The sequence below is a fragment of the Penaeus vannamei genome, chromosome 8 (genome assembly GCF_042767895.1).
Source record: "Penaeus vannamei isolate JL-2024 chromosome 8, ASM4276789v1, whole genome shotgun sequence".
Taxonomy (NCBI): Eukaryota; Metazoa; Arthropoda; class Malacostraca; order Decapoda; family Penaeidae; genus Penaeus; species Penaeus vannamei.
Genome location: NC_091556.1, coordinates 38,271,387 through 38,284,068, shown reverse-complemented (window position 1 = coordinate 38,284,068; position 12,682 = coordinate 38,271,387). Strand labels below are relative to the sequence as shown.

At 48.9% G+C, this 12,682-nt stretch overlaps 1 protein-coding gene across 1 annotated transcript; it reads left to right on the top strand.

Moving 5' to 3' along the window:
- The first annotated feature begins 297 nt into the window (after positions 1-297).
- LOC113828508 (transcription factor Sox-3) lies at positions 298-12,256 on the top strand. Its single transcript, XM_070124648.1, has 4 exons — positions 298-483; positions 8,982-9,166; positions 9,578-9,737; positions 10,766-12,256. The coding sequence occupies exons 1-4, from the start codon at positions 348-350 to the stop codon at positions 10,978-10,980; spliced, it is 696 nt and encodes a 231-aa protein (XP_069980749.1). The 5' UTR covers positions 298-347; the 3' UTR covers positions 10,981-12,256.
- The last annotated feature ends 426 nt before the right edge of the window (positions 12,257-12,682 follow it).

Here is a 12,682-nt window from a genome sequence, read left to right as displayed (position 1 = left end):
CCTCATCCTCTCCCTCCCTCTCCCTTCCCCCCTCCCTTCCTCCCCTCCTCCACTCCCTCATCCTCCCCTTCCCCCATCTCTCCCTCACTCCCTCTCCCTCCCTCCCTCTCTCTCTCGATCTCCACCAACCCATATATTACAAACACGATTCACCATTTCTCCCATCCACCCCTCCCCCCAACACCCCTCCCCCAGACCCCCCAAAGATTCCCCAAGACCCCCAAAGACCCCCCCAAAGACCCCCCAAAGACACCCCCAACCACCTTCCCCAACAGCAAAATCTAACCAACACCCCCCTCTTCTCTCTCTCCCCCCCGCACAGACCTCGGCGGAAGACCAAGACCTTGATGAAAAAGGACAAGTACCCCTTAGCCTCGGGTCTCCTCCCCACTGACCCCACGCGACCCCCAGTGCAGCAGGTGACCCGGGATATGTACAACATGACCAACGGGTACATGCCGAACGGGGATTATGGCGACTATGGTGAGTGGCGTAAGTTCGAATCCGCGATTTTTTTTTACGTTGTCTATGGTGCTGGTGTTATTGATATGTAATTTTTTTTTTCTTTCTTTCTTTTTTTCGTTTTCTTTCTTCTTGGTGGTTTTGGTAGTGTTCTTGTTATTGTTGTTGTTGTTGTTTTTGTTGTTATTATCATTATTGTTGTTGTTATTATTATTATTATCACTATCATCATTATTATTACTTCTGCTACTGCTACTGTTATTATTATTATCATTATCTTTATTATATTCATTACTTCTATTACTACTACTGTTATTATCATTATTTTTTTATCATATTATTTTTCCTTGCACATTGATTCTTGTGGTTGGCTCAATTTTGTTTTTATATTAGCTATTTTTCACCTATCGATGTGTAAATATGTTTTTTTTTATTGTGTGAATGTGCATTTCCCTATTTTTTTCTACCTCTAAGGCAAACGACCCACAAATTAAAGCCACAGGGATGCCATACACATCTGTAAACAAAAAAAAAAAGAAAACAAAGAAATATTAGCTGACCCATATACAGTCATATCATCAAGGCTATGCGCCCCTACTGGGTACCCCCTCCTTTCCCCTACCCACTCCCCTTCCCCTTCCCCTTCTCCCTCCCCTCACCTCCTCCCCCTTCCTACCTTTCGCTCCAACACACCGAGGACCACCTCCTCCCTCCTCCCCCCTCCTCCCTCCCCCCTCCCCCCTCCCCCCCCCTCTTCCCTGTCCCCCCACAACCCCCTCTCCCCCCCACCTCCCTCCTCCCCCCAACCTCCAACGCTCGGAGCAGCAGCCCCATAATCTGTGCTAATTAACCGGTGAAGCGTAAGAGGGAGAGAAAGAGAAAGGAGAAGGAGAATGGAAGAAAAGAAGGAAGCAGATAATGAGAATGAGGAGAGAGGAGAAAGGGAGCCGTAATTGGGAAGATGAAGACGAAGAAAGGGAAGCAGGAGAGGGAACAAAAATCCGTAGAGAAAAGGGGAGAAACTGTGAGAGAAGGAGACAGAAAGACAGACAGATAGATAGGTAGATAGATAGATAGCTAGATAGATAGAGAGAAAGAGAGAGAGAGATAGTAGTGAAAGAAAAGAAGACACACAGACAGACAGAGAGAAATATAGATAGATAGAAAGAGAGAGAGATAGACAGAGGGAGAGAGAGAACAGACAGTAAGAACAAACAGACACAAAATAACACGCATCAGGTCGACATAGATGAAGAGCTGTATAGATGACATTGCACTTGTTTTACCTACTTTTACCCAACGTACAAATGGAAAGGTAAACGCAAGGTAAACTAGGGAAGGGAGGAAGGACTGGGGAATAGAGAAGGGAAGGAGAGGAGAGAAGGAAAGGGGGAGTAAAGAGGACGGTGTAGATAGGAGAGAAGGAGGGAGGGAAGGAAGGAGGGAGAGAAGGAGAGGAGGGAGGGAGAGAGGGAGGGAAGAGGAGAGTGTAGATAGGAGGGAGGGAAGGAGAGAGGAAAGGATTGCGGAAAAACGTGTAGGTAGGAGGGAGGGAGGGAAAGAGGGTGGAGGAGAGTACAGAGAGGAGGGAGGGTAGGAAGGGAAGGGAGGGGCGGGGAAGCCCCCAGAACACCACCCTTACGTCACTAATCTGTGACATCCTGTGTATCAGATTCCCCGACTCACCTTCCAGCAGAGCCTCCGAGAGAAACCGCTTTGTTACAGATTTCGTAGACAGATTTTTGCGTTAATACACTTGACCGCCGATTTCAGGGGGTGGGGGAGGCGCCCGATTGTAGGCGAGTGTTGGAAATCTTTAAAAAACTACACTTACATACATTTAAACGTACATTCACCGACACTCACCCTCGCGAAAACACACACACCCCCATAAAACGCACACGAACAACACACACACACAAGCGCCTACACCCCAACACACGCGGACACACACACCCTCCTTACCTCTCTCTCTCTCTCTCTCCTTCCCCCTCCTCCCCCCGCCCCCTCCTTCCATCCTATCACTTACCTGCTTGTAAGTAGAACCTCGACTTGGTGTTCAGTCCCACCTAATTGATCTACCAGCGGTCCAGGTGGCGCCTCCTATCTACTTATCTACTGAACCTTCTGTCAGATCTACACTACCTGGGTGTTTGTAATACTTCCTTAACCCACTCCTGCTCCTCCCCTCTCCTCCTACTCCTTCTCTCTCTCTCTCTCTCTCTCTCGTTTCGCTCTGTTCCTCGTCAGTTTTTTTTTCTCTCTCTCTTTTTTCTTTTTCTTTTTCTAGTTCTTTTTTTTTCTTTTTCTTCTTATTCATCTTTTCCTTCATATCGTTATTATTATTTTCTTCTTCTTCGTCATCTTTTTCTTTTCTTCTTCTTCTTCTTCTTCCTCCTCCTCCTCCTTAGCTACTACTATTACTACTGCTACTACTACTACCAGTACTACTACTATTGTTATTACTTCCATTATTAATAATTATCCTCCTCCTCTTGCTCTTCTTCTTCTTCCCCCTCCTCCTCCTCTCCATTAAATTCTCCTTCTCCCCCCTCCTCCTCCTCCTTCTTATCCTCCTCCTCCTCCTCGTCTTCCTCCTCCTCCCCTTCTTCCTCCTCCTCCACCTCCTCCTCCTCCTCCTCCTCCTCCTCCTCCCTCCTCCTCCTCCTCCTCTCTTTCTCTCCTCCTCGCGATCTTATCTTCCTGGTGATATGATACAGTTTAGAACTTCGACCATGAGGAGGGGAGGGGGATTAGGGGGATAAGGAGGGGGGTTGGGGATGGGCAAGCTGGGGGGAGGGAGGGAAGCGGGAGGGGGCAGGGGGGGGATCTTCTCCTGGGCTTTACGTGCCTTAGCTGCCGTGTCTTCCTACCTGGGGCGATCTGCCTGGATTTCTCTGGATTTTTCTTTCTTTTTCTTTCTTTCTTTCTTATTTTATTCTTTCTTTCTCTCTCTCTCTCTCTCTCTCTCTCTCTCTCTCTCTCTCTCTCTCTCTCTCTCTCTCTCTCTCTCTCTCTCTCTCTCTCTCTCTCTCTTTCTTTCTTTCTTTCTTTCTTTCTTTTTATTTGTGTCTGTATTTGTCTCGTTCACTGTCTTTGTGCTTCTCTCTCTCTCTCTCTTTCGCTCTCAGTTTATCTGTGTATTTTTATGTATCTATTTATCTACGTATATATCTCTCTCTCTATATATCGCTATCTGTTTATTTCTCCATCTCTCTCTCTCTCTCTCTCTCTCTCTCTCTCTCTCTCTCTCTCTCTCTCTCTCTCTCTCTCTCTCTCTCTCTCTCTCTCTCTCTCTCTCTCTCTCTCTCTCTCTCTCTCTCTCTCCCTCCCTCCCTCCCTCCCTCCCTCCCTCCCTTCCCTCCCTCCCTCTCTCTATCTTTATCTCCTGTTTTTTGCACACACACTCGCGCAAGTGTATGTACGCGTGTCCGTATGTACATATTAGTAAACACATCGTCATTTCGACCGCCCTAAAAAAAATCAAATTTGAATTTCCATCGATATAAAAATGATAGAAAGTATCAAATAGGGTTAATTTATGCGCAGAACATTTGTCAGATCGCGGACGTGTGTGTCGGTTCGAAATGGGTGCTAAAAATAGATCGAGGTTGTGCCATAATTTTTTTGGGGGGGTGGAGTAAGGGAGGGGGGAAGGGAAGGGGAAGGGAGAAGGGGGAAAGGGGAAAGGGGAAAGGAGAGAGGGAAGGTAGAAGGGAAGGGGAAAGGGGAGAGGGGAGAGGTAGAAGGGAAAACCAAGATAGAAGGTGAAGAGCACAGAAAAATTCAAATAGAAAATAAATAAATAAATAACACAATAAAGAGAGAAAAAAAAAAAAACAAGAATTCGAGACAGAGAGAAATTAAGAGAGAAAGAAAAAGAGATAGGGGAGCTAGATAGGACAGGGGAGAGGGGGGGGGGCGTATAGAAGGGGGGGGGGCTATTACGAAGCTGATCACGACGTCTCATAAATTATCAGCTGATGTCATTAAGGGCGGCTGACGTTCAATCCATGGTAGTCTTTGCGATGTCAGTGGTCGACACTCACTTCAACGCTCACTTCCACGCTGACGTCTCGCTTCCAAAGTCACTTCAACGAGTGTATTGAAGTTGCGTTCGTGTCTGTATCTATCTACTTATCTGGCTATGTATGTATCTATCTATTCTAGGTTTATTCATGTATCTATTTTTTTATCTGTCTATATATCTGTCCATCTAATTATTTGTGCATCTATCTATCTCTCTATCCATTTATCTATCTATCTATCTACCTACCTACCTACCTACCTATCTATCCATTTATTTATCCATCTATCTACCTACCTACTTCCCTACTTACCTATCTATCTATCCATCAATCTGTCCATCCATCCATCTACCCTTAAGACCAAATTTTGACAACATCTAAAACATTACTATTACTATACTTGACGTGGATCCGACAGAAACACTAGCAACATTTCAACTTGCAAGGACAGTCAGCAAAGTGAATCAACATTAGTTACACATTAATGAGATCTACACATGGTTCGAACATGTGACTGGTATACTTGTAATTTGAGGTGTACTGTGTCTGTGTATTTACCTTAATTAACTTCAATATTGAGTTTCGGTCATCAGGGGAAAAATATCGTGTATAGATTAATTTTTGTATTTTTGCTCTCATATTTTTTCTTTTTTTTCTTTCTTTCTTTCTCTGTGTCTATTTGTATATTTGTATATCTCTTCGTTATCTTTTCACTGTCTCTTCCCTTTCGTTGTTTTTTGTTTTTTGTTTTTTTCCTTTTGTGATGTTTATGGATTCGTATTTTCCTTCTTTCACTTCTTCTTCTGTTTACCCTTTTTCCTCTTGGTTCTTCTTTTCATTATTTCTTCTTTCCTTCCTTCTCTTCTCTTCCCTTTCCTTCTATTCTCTTCTTTATCTTCTTTTCCCTTTCCCTCCCTTCCTTTCGCTTCGGCCACCCTCATGGCGACGCAAAACTGCAAAGTCAGAGCGCAGGTGTGCTGTGACCCCTTCCCATCTCCCCATCTCCCCCCATCTCCCCTCTCCCTTCTTTCCCCCTCTCCTCCTCCGCCACCTCCCGTTCTATCCCCCTTTACCTTTCCCTTCCTTCTTCTCCCTCTCCCTCCTCCTCTCCTCTCCCTTCCCTCCTCTCTGTCTTTCCCCTCTCCCTCTCCTACTCCCCATCCTCCCTTTCTATCCTTTCCCTTCCCTTCTTTCTTCCCCCTCTCTCCCTCTCCCACCTCCCGCCCTCTCCCCCTCTCCCATCTCTCCCCCTTTCCCATCCTTCTCCCTTCCTTCCCCCCTACTCCGCCTTTCCCCTCTTCCCCTACTCTCCCTTCCTCCCTCCCCCCCTGCTTTGCCTTTCCCCTCCCTCCCCCTACCCCCTACCCCCGCCCCAGGAACCCCAGCCTCGCGTGTCAAGCCAAATGATATCAAATTATCCGAGCCACAAATCACACGGCCTTTCCTACACGCAGGCGCGCGCGCGAGCGAGGGATGGACACTGGATACGTTTTGGGGAGGGATGTCGGGGGGGGGGGGGAGGGAAGGGAGAGAAGAGGGGAGTGGGGGAGAAAGAGGGAAGAAGGAGAAGGGGGGATAATGATGTTTATATTTATATCTATAGTGGGTTCCATGTTTTACATCATTATGAATGTAAAATTTCTCTCTCTCTCTCTCTCTCTCTCTCTCTCTCTCTCTCTCTCTCTCTCTCTCTCTCTCTCTCTCTCTCTCTCTCTCTCTCTCTCTTACCACGAGTTCCAGCAAAATTTACATGACTGACAGAGCAAGAAACGAAAGGGGAGCAGAAGAGGGGAGAAAGAGATAGAGAGGAAGTAGGGAGTGGGGGAGAAGTTGTGAAAACTCCCCCCCTCCCCCCTTCCCCACCCCAACCCGCACCCCTAACCCCCCTATTACCACCCCTACCTCCCCTATTACCACCCCTACCCCCCCTATTACCACCCCTACCCCCCTATTACCACCCCTACCCCCCCTATTAGGTAATCCCCCTTAGAGAGACATCGATTAATCCTATCAAACATGTAAACATTAATTGAATGCTTGAGACAGGCACGAGGGCGGTAGGGTTCAATTAACAGATAGATTAATTGGGCAGTATATTTTATCCGCTAATGGATACCCATTTCCTAGACGAAATTCGAGTTGAAGGGGGGTTGGGGTGGACAAGGGAAGGGGAGAGAGGAAGGGGAGTGGACGGGGAGGGGAGAGGAATGGGGAGGAGGGGGTGGACGAGGGAGAGGGGGAGAGGGAGGGGGAGAGGGAGGGGGAGGGGGTTGGTAGTTCAGTCTACTTCCGGGGAATATCTACCGGTAGTTTGTGGATTCTTAAGTTGATGGATTGGTTAGATTGATGTGGTGTTGTAGAGGTTGCAATGCAGTGCAGGGATTATTTTTTTCACCGGAAGACAGAAGAAATATATTATCTGAGAAAAAAAGAGGAAAAAAACATAAGATTCAAACACAAACACAAAATAAACACAATCATACAAACACTCACAATCACGCACACACAATCACACACGCACACGTACACACACACACACACACACACACACACACACACACACACACACAATCACACACACACACACAATCACGCACACACAATCACACACGCACACACACAGTCACAAACCCGCACACACACAATCACACACACACACACACACACGCACAGTCACACACACACATACACACACACACACACACACACACACACAATCACACACACACACACACACACACACACAATCACACACACACACACATCTTTATCCCTTTTTTCCCTCACGGATACAAAACGCTCTACTCCTGGCCGATCACACGCACTGGGATTCGAATCTCGTCGGGCTTCGCTGCTCTCGAAACGTCGAAGCGAAGCAGAGTGTTTCGTGCTTCGTTGGATCATGAAACACGAGCTTCCGAACGCCGCCATCTTGACAGATTCGTTGGCTTTGTCGATTAGCAAGTGGAGACAGAAAGATGATTTATTTATTCTTACTTTAGTTATTTTTCGTATATTCCTATCCATCTTCATTTTCTCTCTTCCACACCTTCTTCCCTTCTTTCTCCCTTTCCTTCTTCGTCTCTTCCTTCACCCTTTTTCTCATCTTCTCTTTCTCCCTCTCTTTCCTCTACCTCACCCTATCACCCTCACCCTTTCCCTCTCTTTCCTCTACCTCTCTTTCCTCCCTACCTCACCCTCTCCCTCACCCTCTTTCCTTTCTTTTTCCTCTACCTCTCCTTCTCCCTCACCCTTTCCCTCTCTTTCCTCTACCTCACCCTATCACCCTCACCCTCATCCTCACCCCATCACCCTCTCCCTCTCTTTCCTCTACCTCACCCTCACCCCATCACCCTCTCCCCCACCTCCCCACCCCCCACGCAATCTACTAGATCACCTTCTCGCCATCAATCAAATCGCAGAGATCGTGTTTGCGATGGCGTGTACAGCGGCAGAAGTACATTAGGCACCACTTGATTACTCTGTAACTGTGGCGGGTCGGTGAGCATGGAAGGGGGGGGGCGGGGGGGCGGGGAAGGAGGGGTGAAGGAGGGGTGAAGGGATGAGGAGGGGGGGGGCGGGGGGAGAAGGAGGGTGTGAAGGGATGAGGAGGAGGGGGAGCGAGGGGGAGAAGGAGGGGTTAAGGGATGAGGAGGGAGGGAGAGGCAGAGGCGCAGGGGAGAAGGGGAGGGGTGTGAAGGGATGACAGGGGGGGGGGGGGGGTAAAGAGGTTGCTGCTTGGAGGAGGAGGAAGGGGGTGGAGAGGAAGGAAGGAAAGAGCGGATCTCAACACTTGTCAGTCTCTTTTTTTTATTTACTCTAATTTTGCATGCTTGGATGGGGAATGTGTGTTTATAGTTTGTTTGTTTTTATGTTTTGTCTCTGTTCTATGTTGTTGTTTTTTCTTTCTTTGCATGTGCTGTAATTATTTTCCATTGTTTGTTTTTTCTTTCTTTACTTATAAGTGTTTTTAATGTTACTTGATTGTAATTACTATACTATTAAAGAATTGACATAAATATGTTTATGAAATAATATACATTCTCTCTATCTATATACAACATCTATTTATATATCGCTATCTCTCTCTCTTTCTTTCTCTCCTTCCCTCCGTCCCTCTTTCTCCTTCCCTCCTTCCCTACTTCCCTCCCACCCTCACCTTCTCCCACCCTCTCTCCCTTTCTCCCCTCTCCACTCCCTCCTTCCCTCCATCCCTCCTTCCTTCCCTTCCACCCTCCTTCCCTCCTTCCCTCCCACCCCTCACTCTCTCCAACCTCTCTCCTCTTCTCCCTCCCTCCTTTCCCTCCTCCACCCTCCATCCCTCCAACCCTCTCTCCTCCTCCCTCCCTCTCCCCCCTTTCCTTCCCTCCATCCCTCCCTCCTTCCCTCCCACCCTTACCCTCTCCCACCCTCTCTCCTTTCTCCCTCCCTCACCCTCTTCCATCCCTCCCTTACCACCAACTAACCACCCTCTCCCTTTTCCTCCTACAGGCTACGGGTACGACAGCGCCGCATACGGGGGTCAAGGCTACCCGTACATGACAGGTCAGGTGTACGGCGGGTATGACATGACCCGTGGCTACTCTCCGACCTCGACCTCGACCCCGTCTTACATGAACGGGTCGTACAGTTCGGCTATGTACGCCTCAGCACCGTCTCCCTATTCCATGAGTCAAGTGAGTGTTTGAAAAGCAAATTTTTGTTTTCGGATTTTTATTTTAATTCATTTTGGGGGTTGTAGGATGGGGGGATGGGGGGAGGGGGAGAAGTTTGTAAGGTTTTTTTTTTGTGTGTTTTTGTCATTAAAAAAAAAGAAATTCTCTTGATTATTTTTTTGGATTTTGTTTTTATTGACATTCTTTCATGGTATAACGTAATGGAAAAAAATAAAATAAAATGGACATAAATATAATAATTCTAATATCAAGCAACGAGATGAATAACAAACCAAACCAAAAATAAATAAATAAATAGATAAAAAAGAATAAAAAAATATATAAAAATAGACAAAAAACAAACAAACTTCAACCAGCGACCTCAACCAAGATTCCCGACTCACTAACCCCCTCCTTCGCCGCCTTCCGCAGATGGCTTCGATGGCATCCGTAGGTTCCGTCGGTTCCGTGGGTTCTTCGGCGTCCCACTCCCCCACGCCCATAAAGTCTGAGACGCCCACCCTCCCAGTCTCGTCTCCTGGAGCCTCCATGCCACCCTCAGCTAGCCACACCACACCAGGTGATTATCCAAGTACGTAAATATACCCGGACACGGTACTGGTCTCTTAACAACAGACACGATGATAGGGAATGCTTTTGGGGGGGCGGGGGGGGGGGGGAGACTGGGGCTTATGGGCTCGCTGTCTCCCCCTTCTTTTTCTTTTTTTTCTTTGTTTCTCCTTTTGATTTTTTTTCTTTTCTTTTCTTTTTGGGTTATTGGTCTTCTATTCTTTTGTTGTTGTCTCTTGTCTGTCTCTCTGTCTCCTTGTCTTTTGTTTCTGTCTCTTTGTCTCTCCCCTCTCTCTGTTTCTCTGACTCTCTCTGTCTCGTCTCTGTCTCTCTCTCTCTCTCTCTCTCTCTCTCTCTCTCTCTCTCTCTCTCTCTCTCTCTCTCTCTCTCTCTCTCTCTCTCTCTCTCTCTCTCTCTCTCTCTCTCTCTCTCTCTCTCTCTCTCCTCTCTCTCTCTCTCTCTCTCTCTCTCTCTCTCTCTCTCTCTCTCTCTCTCTCTCTCTCTCTCTCTCTCTCTCTCTCTCTCTCTCTCTCTCTCTCTCTCTCTCTCATTCCTCCACCTTTTTCTCTTTTTTCCTCTTCACTCACTCTTCTCTTTTTCTCTTTCTTTGCATCTACTTCTCCCTTCCCATCTGTATATTTCTCTTTCTCTTTCTTTTTTCTCTCATTCTCTCTTTCTTTCTCTTTCTCTCATTCTCTCTTTCTCTTTCTTTCTCTCTCTCTCTCTCTCTCTCTCTCTCTCTCTCTCTCTCTCTGTCTCTCTCTCTCTCTCTCTCTTCCTTTCTCTTTCTTTCTCTCTCTCTCTCTCTTTCTCTTTCTCTCTTTTCTCTCTCTTCTCTCTCTCTCCCTCTCTCTCTCTCTCTCTCTCTCTCTCTCTCTCTCTCTCTCTCTCTCTCTCTCTCTCTCTCTCTCTCTCTCTCTCTCTCTCTCTCTCTCTCCCTCCTTCCCTCTCTCTCTCTCTCTCTCTCCCTCCTTCTCCCCCTCCGCCCCCCGTTCGACAACCCGCTCTCACCGGCGGCCCAGAGCGCACTAAGCCCTCCCTCTCCCGCAGCGAGCGTGATGAAGCGGGAGTACGCGCCAGGCCAGCCGGGCCAGCAGGACCTCTCGCAGATGATCTCCATGTACCTGCCGGGGTCCCAGGAGCGCCATGAGCAGCAGAAGGCCGCCGCCGCCGCCGCCTACATGTCCCACGCACACTACCACGCCCACGCCGCGACTTCCCCCGAGCAGATGCCGCCCGCACCCATGCCTCTCACCCACATGTAACACGCGCGCGCCAGGACTTAAGTGTTTGTGAGGCCGCGCGCCCACGCGAGCGGCAGAGGGCGAGGGCGGACAGCGAGGCGGGGGAGCCGCCGCCGCCGCCAGGGAGCGCCACCCGCGGAAGCCACCCACCTCCACCCACCACTGCCCAGGATTCCCCTCGGCGCGGGCGTGACGACTGCCGGGTGGGTGCCCGGGCGCGCCCCCCAGTCCCCGTCGGGCGGCGGGTCCAGCGGCCGCCCGCCGCGCCCCCGCCCCCCCCGGGCCGGCGCCAGCGTGTCACGTCGTACCAGTGAGGCTCGGTCCCTCCGCGGTAGCAGGAACTCTTTTGAAATGTGATAATCGCATAAATGTAATGTTATGATGAATAAAATATTAATAATATTAATGGTGAGAATAATTAAAAAAGTGTGTATGTAATACTACGTTCTTAATGCCATAATTTATACGGACGTGTGTGTGTGTGTGTGTATATGCGTGTAATGTCTGAGAGGTTCAGGCACAGTGTTAGCTAGAGGCGGCCATGTGTACACGTGTGTGTGTATGTGTGCACGCCCGGGGCGGCCGCTCTTGTACATATGGAAGTTTTGCGCCCCTGTACATACCTCCCTCCCCCCTCACCCTCCTCCCCCTCCCGCGCCGGACTCCGCCGCCCGCGCCGCCGCCCACTTCCACCGGCCGCCCGCGCGTCGCCCGGCAGCCCGCTCTCTCGCCCGAAGACCCTTGCGCCGCCCTTGTGCGGAGCAAACCCGGGCTGCCCGTGGGTTCCGCGGGCGTGGGTGCGTGGGCGGACAGGAAGCGTGGGCGCGGAAGGGCGAACATCCCACCTGCGGCGCCTCTCGCTGGCGGCGCGACGCCCGCCGGCTGGAGGAGGCGCCGCCGAGCCCAGGCGGGCGCAGAGGGCGCCTCGAGGGCCGCCCGGAGGAGGCCAGGAACGCTGCCCTTTCGCCCATCAGCCGCGCTGGATGGAGCCACAAGACGCCGGCCTGTTCCTCGAAGGCGGTTGTGACCCCGCCCGCCGCCCACGCCCCGCGGGCGGCCTCGACGGCAGCGGCGGCGGCGGCGGCGGCGGGGAGGGGGAGGGGGCGGGGCGGGGGCGTCGGCCGGGAAGACCGTTTACATCTTTTTTGGCTTTTCTTTTTTTCTTTTTTTTATTTGTCTGATTCTGTATATCATTTGTACATAACGCACCGATATTTGTCTTGTTATACAACACAGTGGATGAACCGACGTTTCTTTATCGTTGGAAATGAAAAAAATAAAAAAGAAATTCAGTGGACAAGAGGCTGTATTCTTTCACTCCCCCTAATGATGATGGTGATGATGGTGATGATGATGAAGGTGATGATGATGAAGGTGATGATGATGATGATGGTGATGATGGTGATGATGATGAAGGTGATGATGATGAAGGTGATGATGATGATGATGGTGATGATGATGAAGGTGATGATGATGATGATGGTGATGATGATGATGAAGGTGATGATGGTGATGGTGATGATGATGGTGGTGAAAATAATAACACCGGTGATGGTGATTATTATAAGTGATGCAAATACTACGATGATAATGATGATAGGCATGTTGATAAAAAAAAATATATATATATATGTATATGTTAGTGAGCAAGGAAAATTCTAAGGAAAATAATAATTAGCTTTATAGTAATTATAATCATATAAAACTAGATACACATGCACAG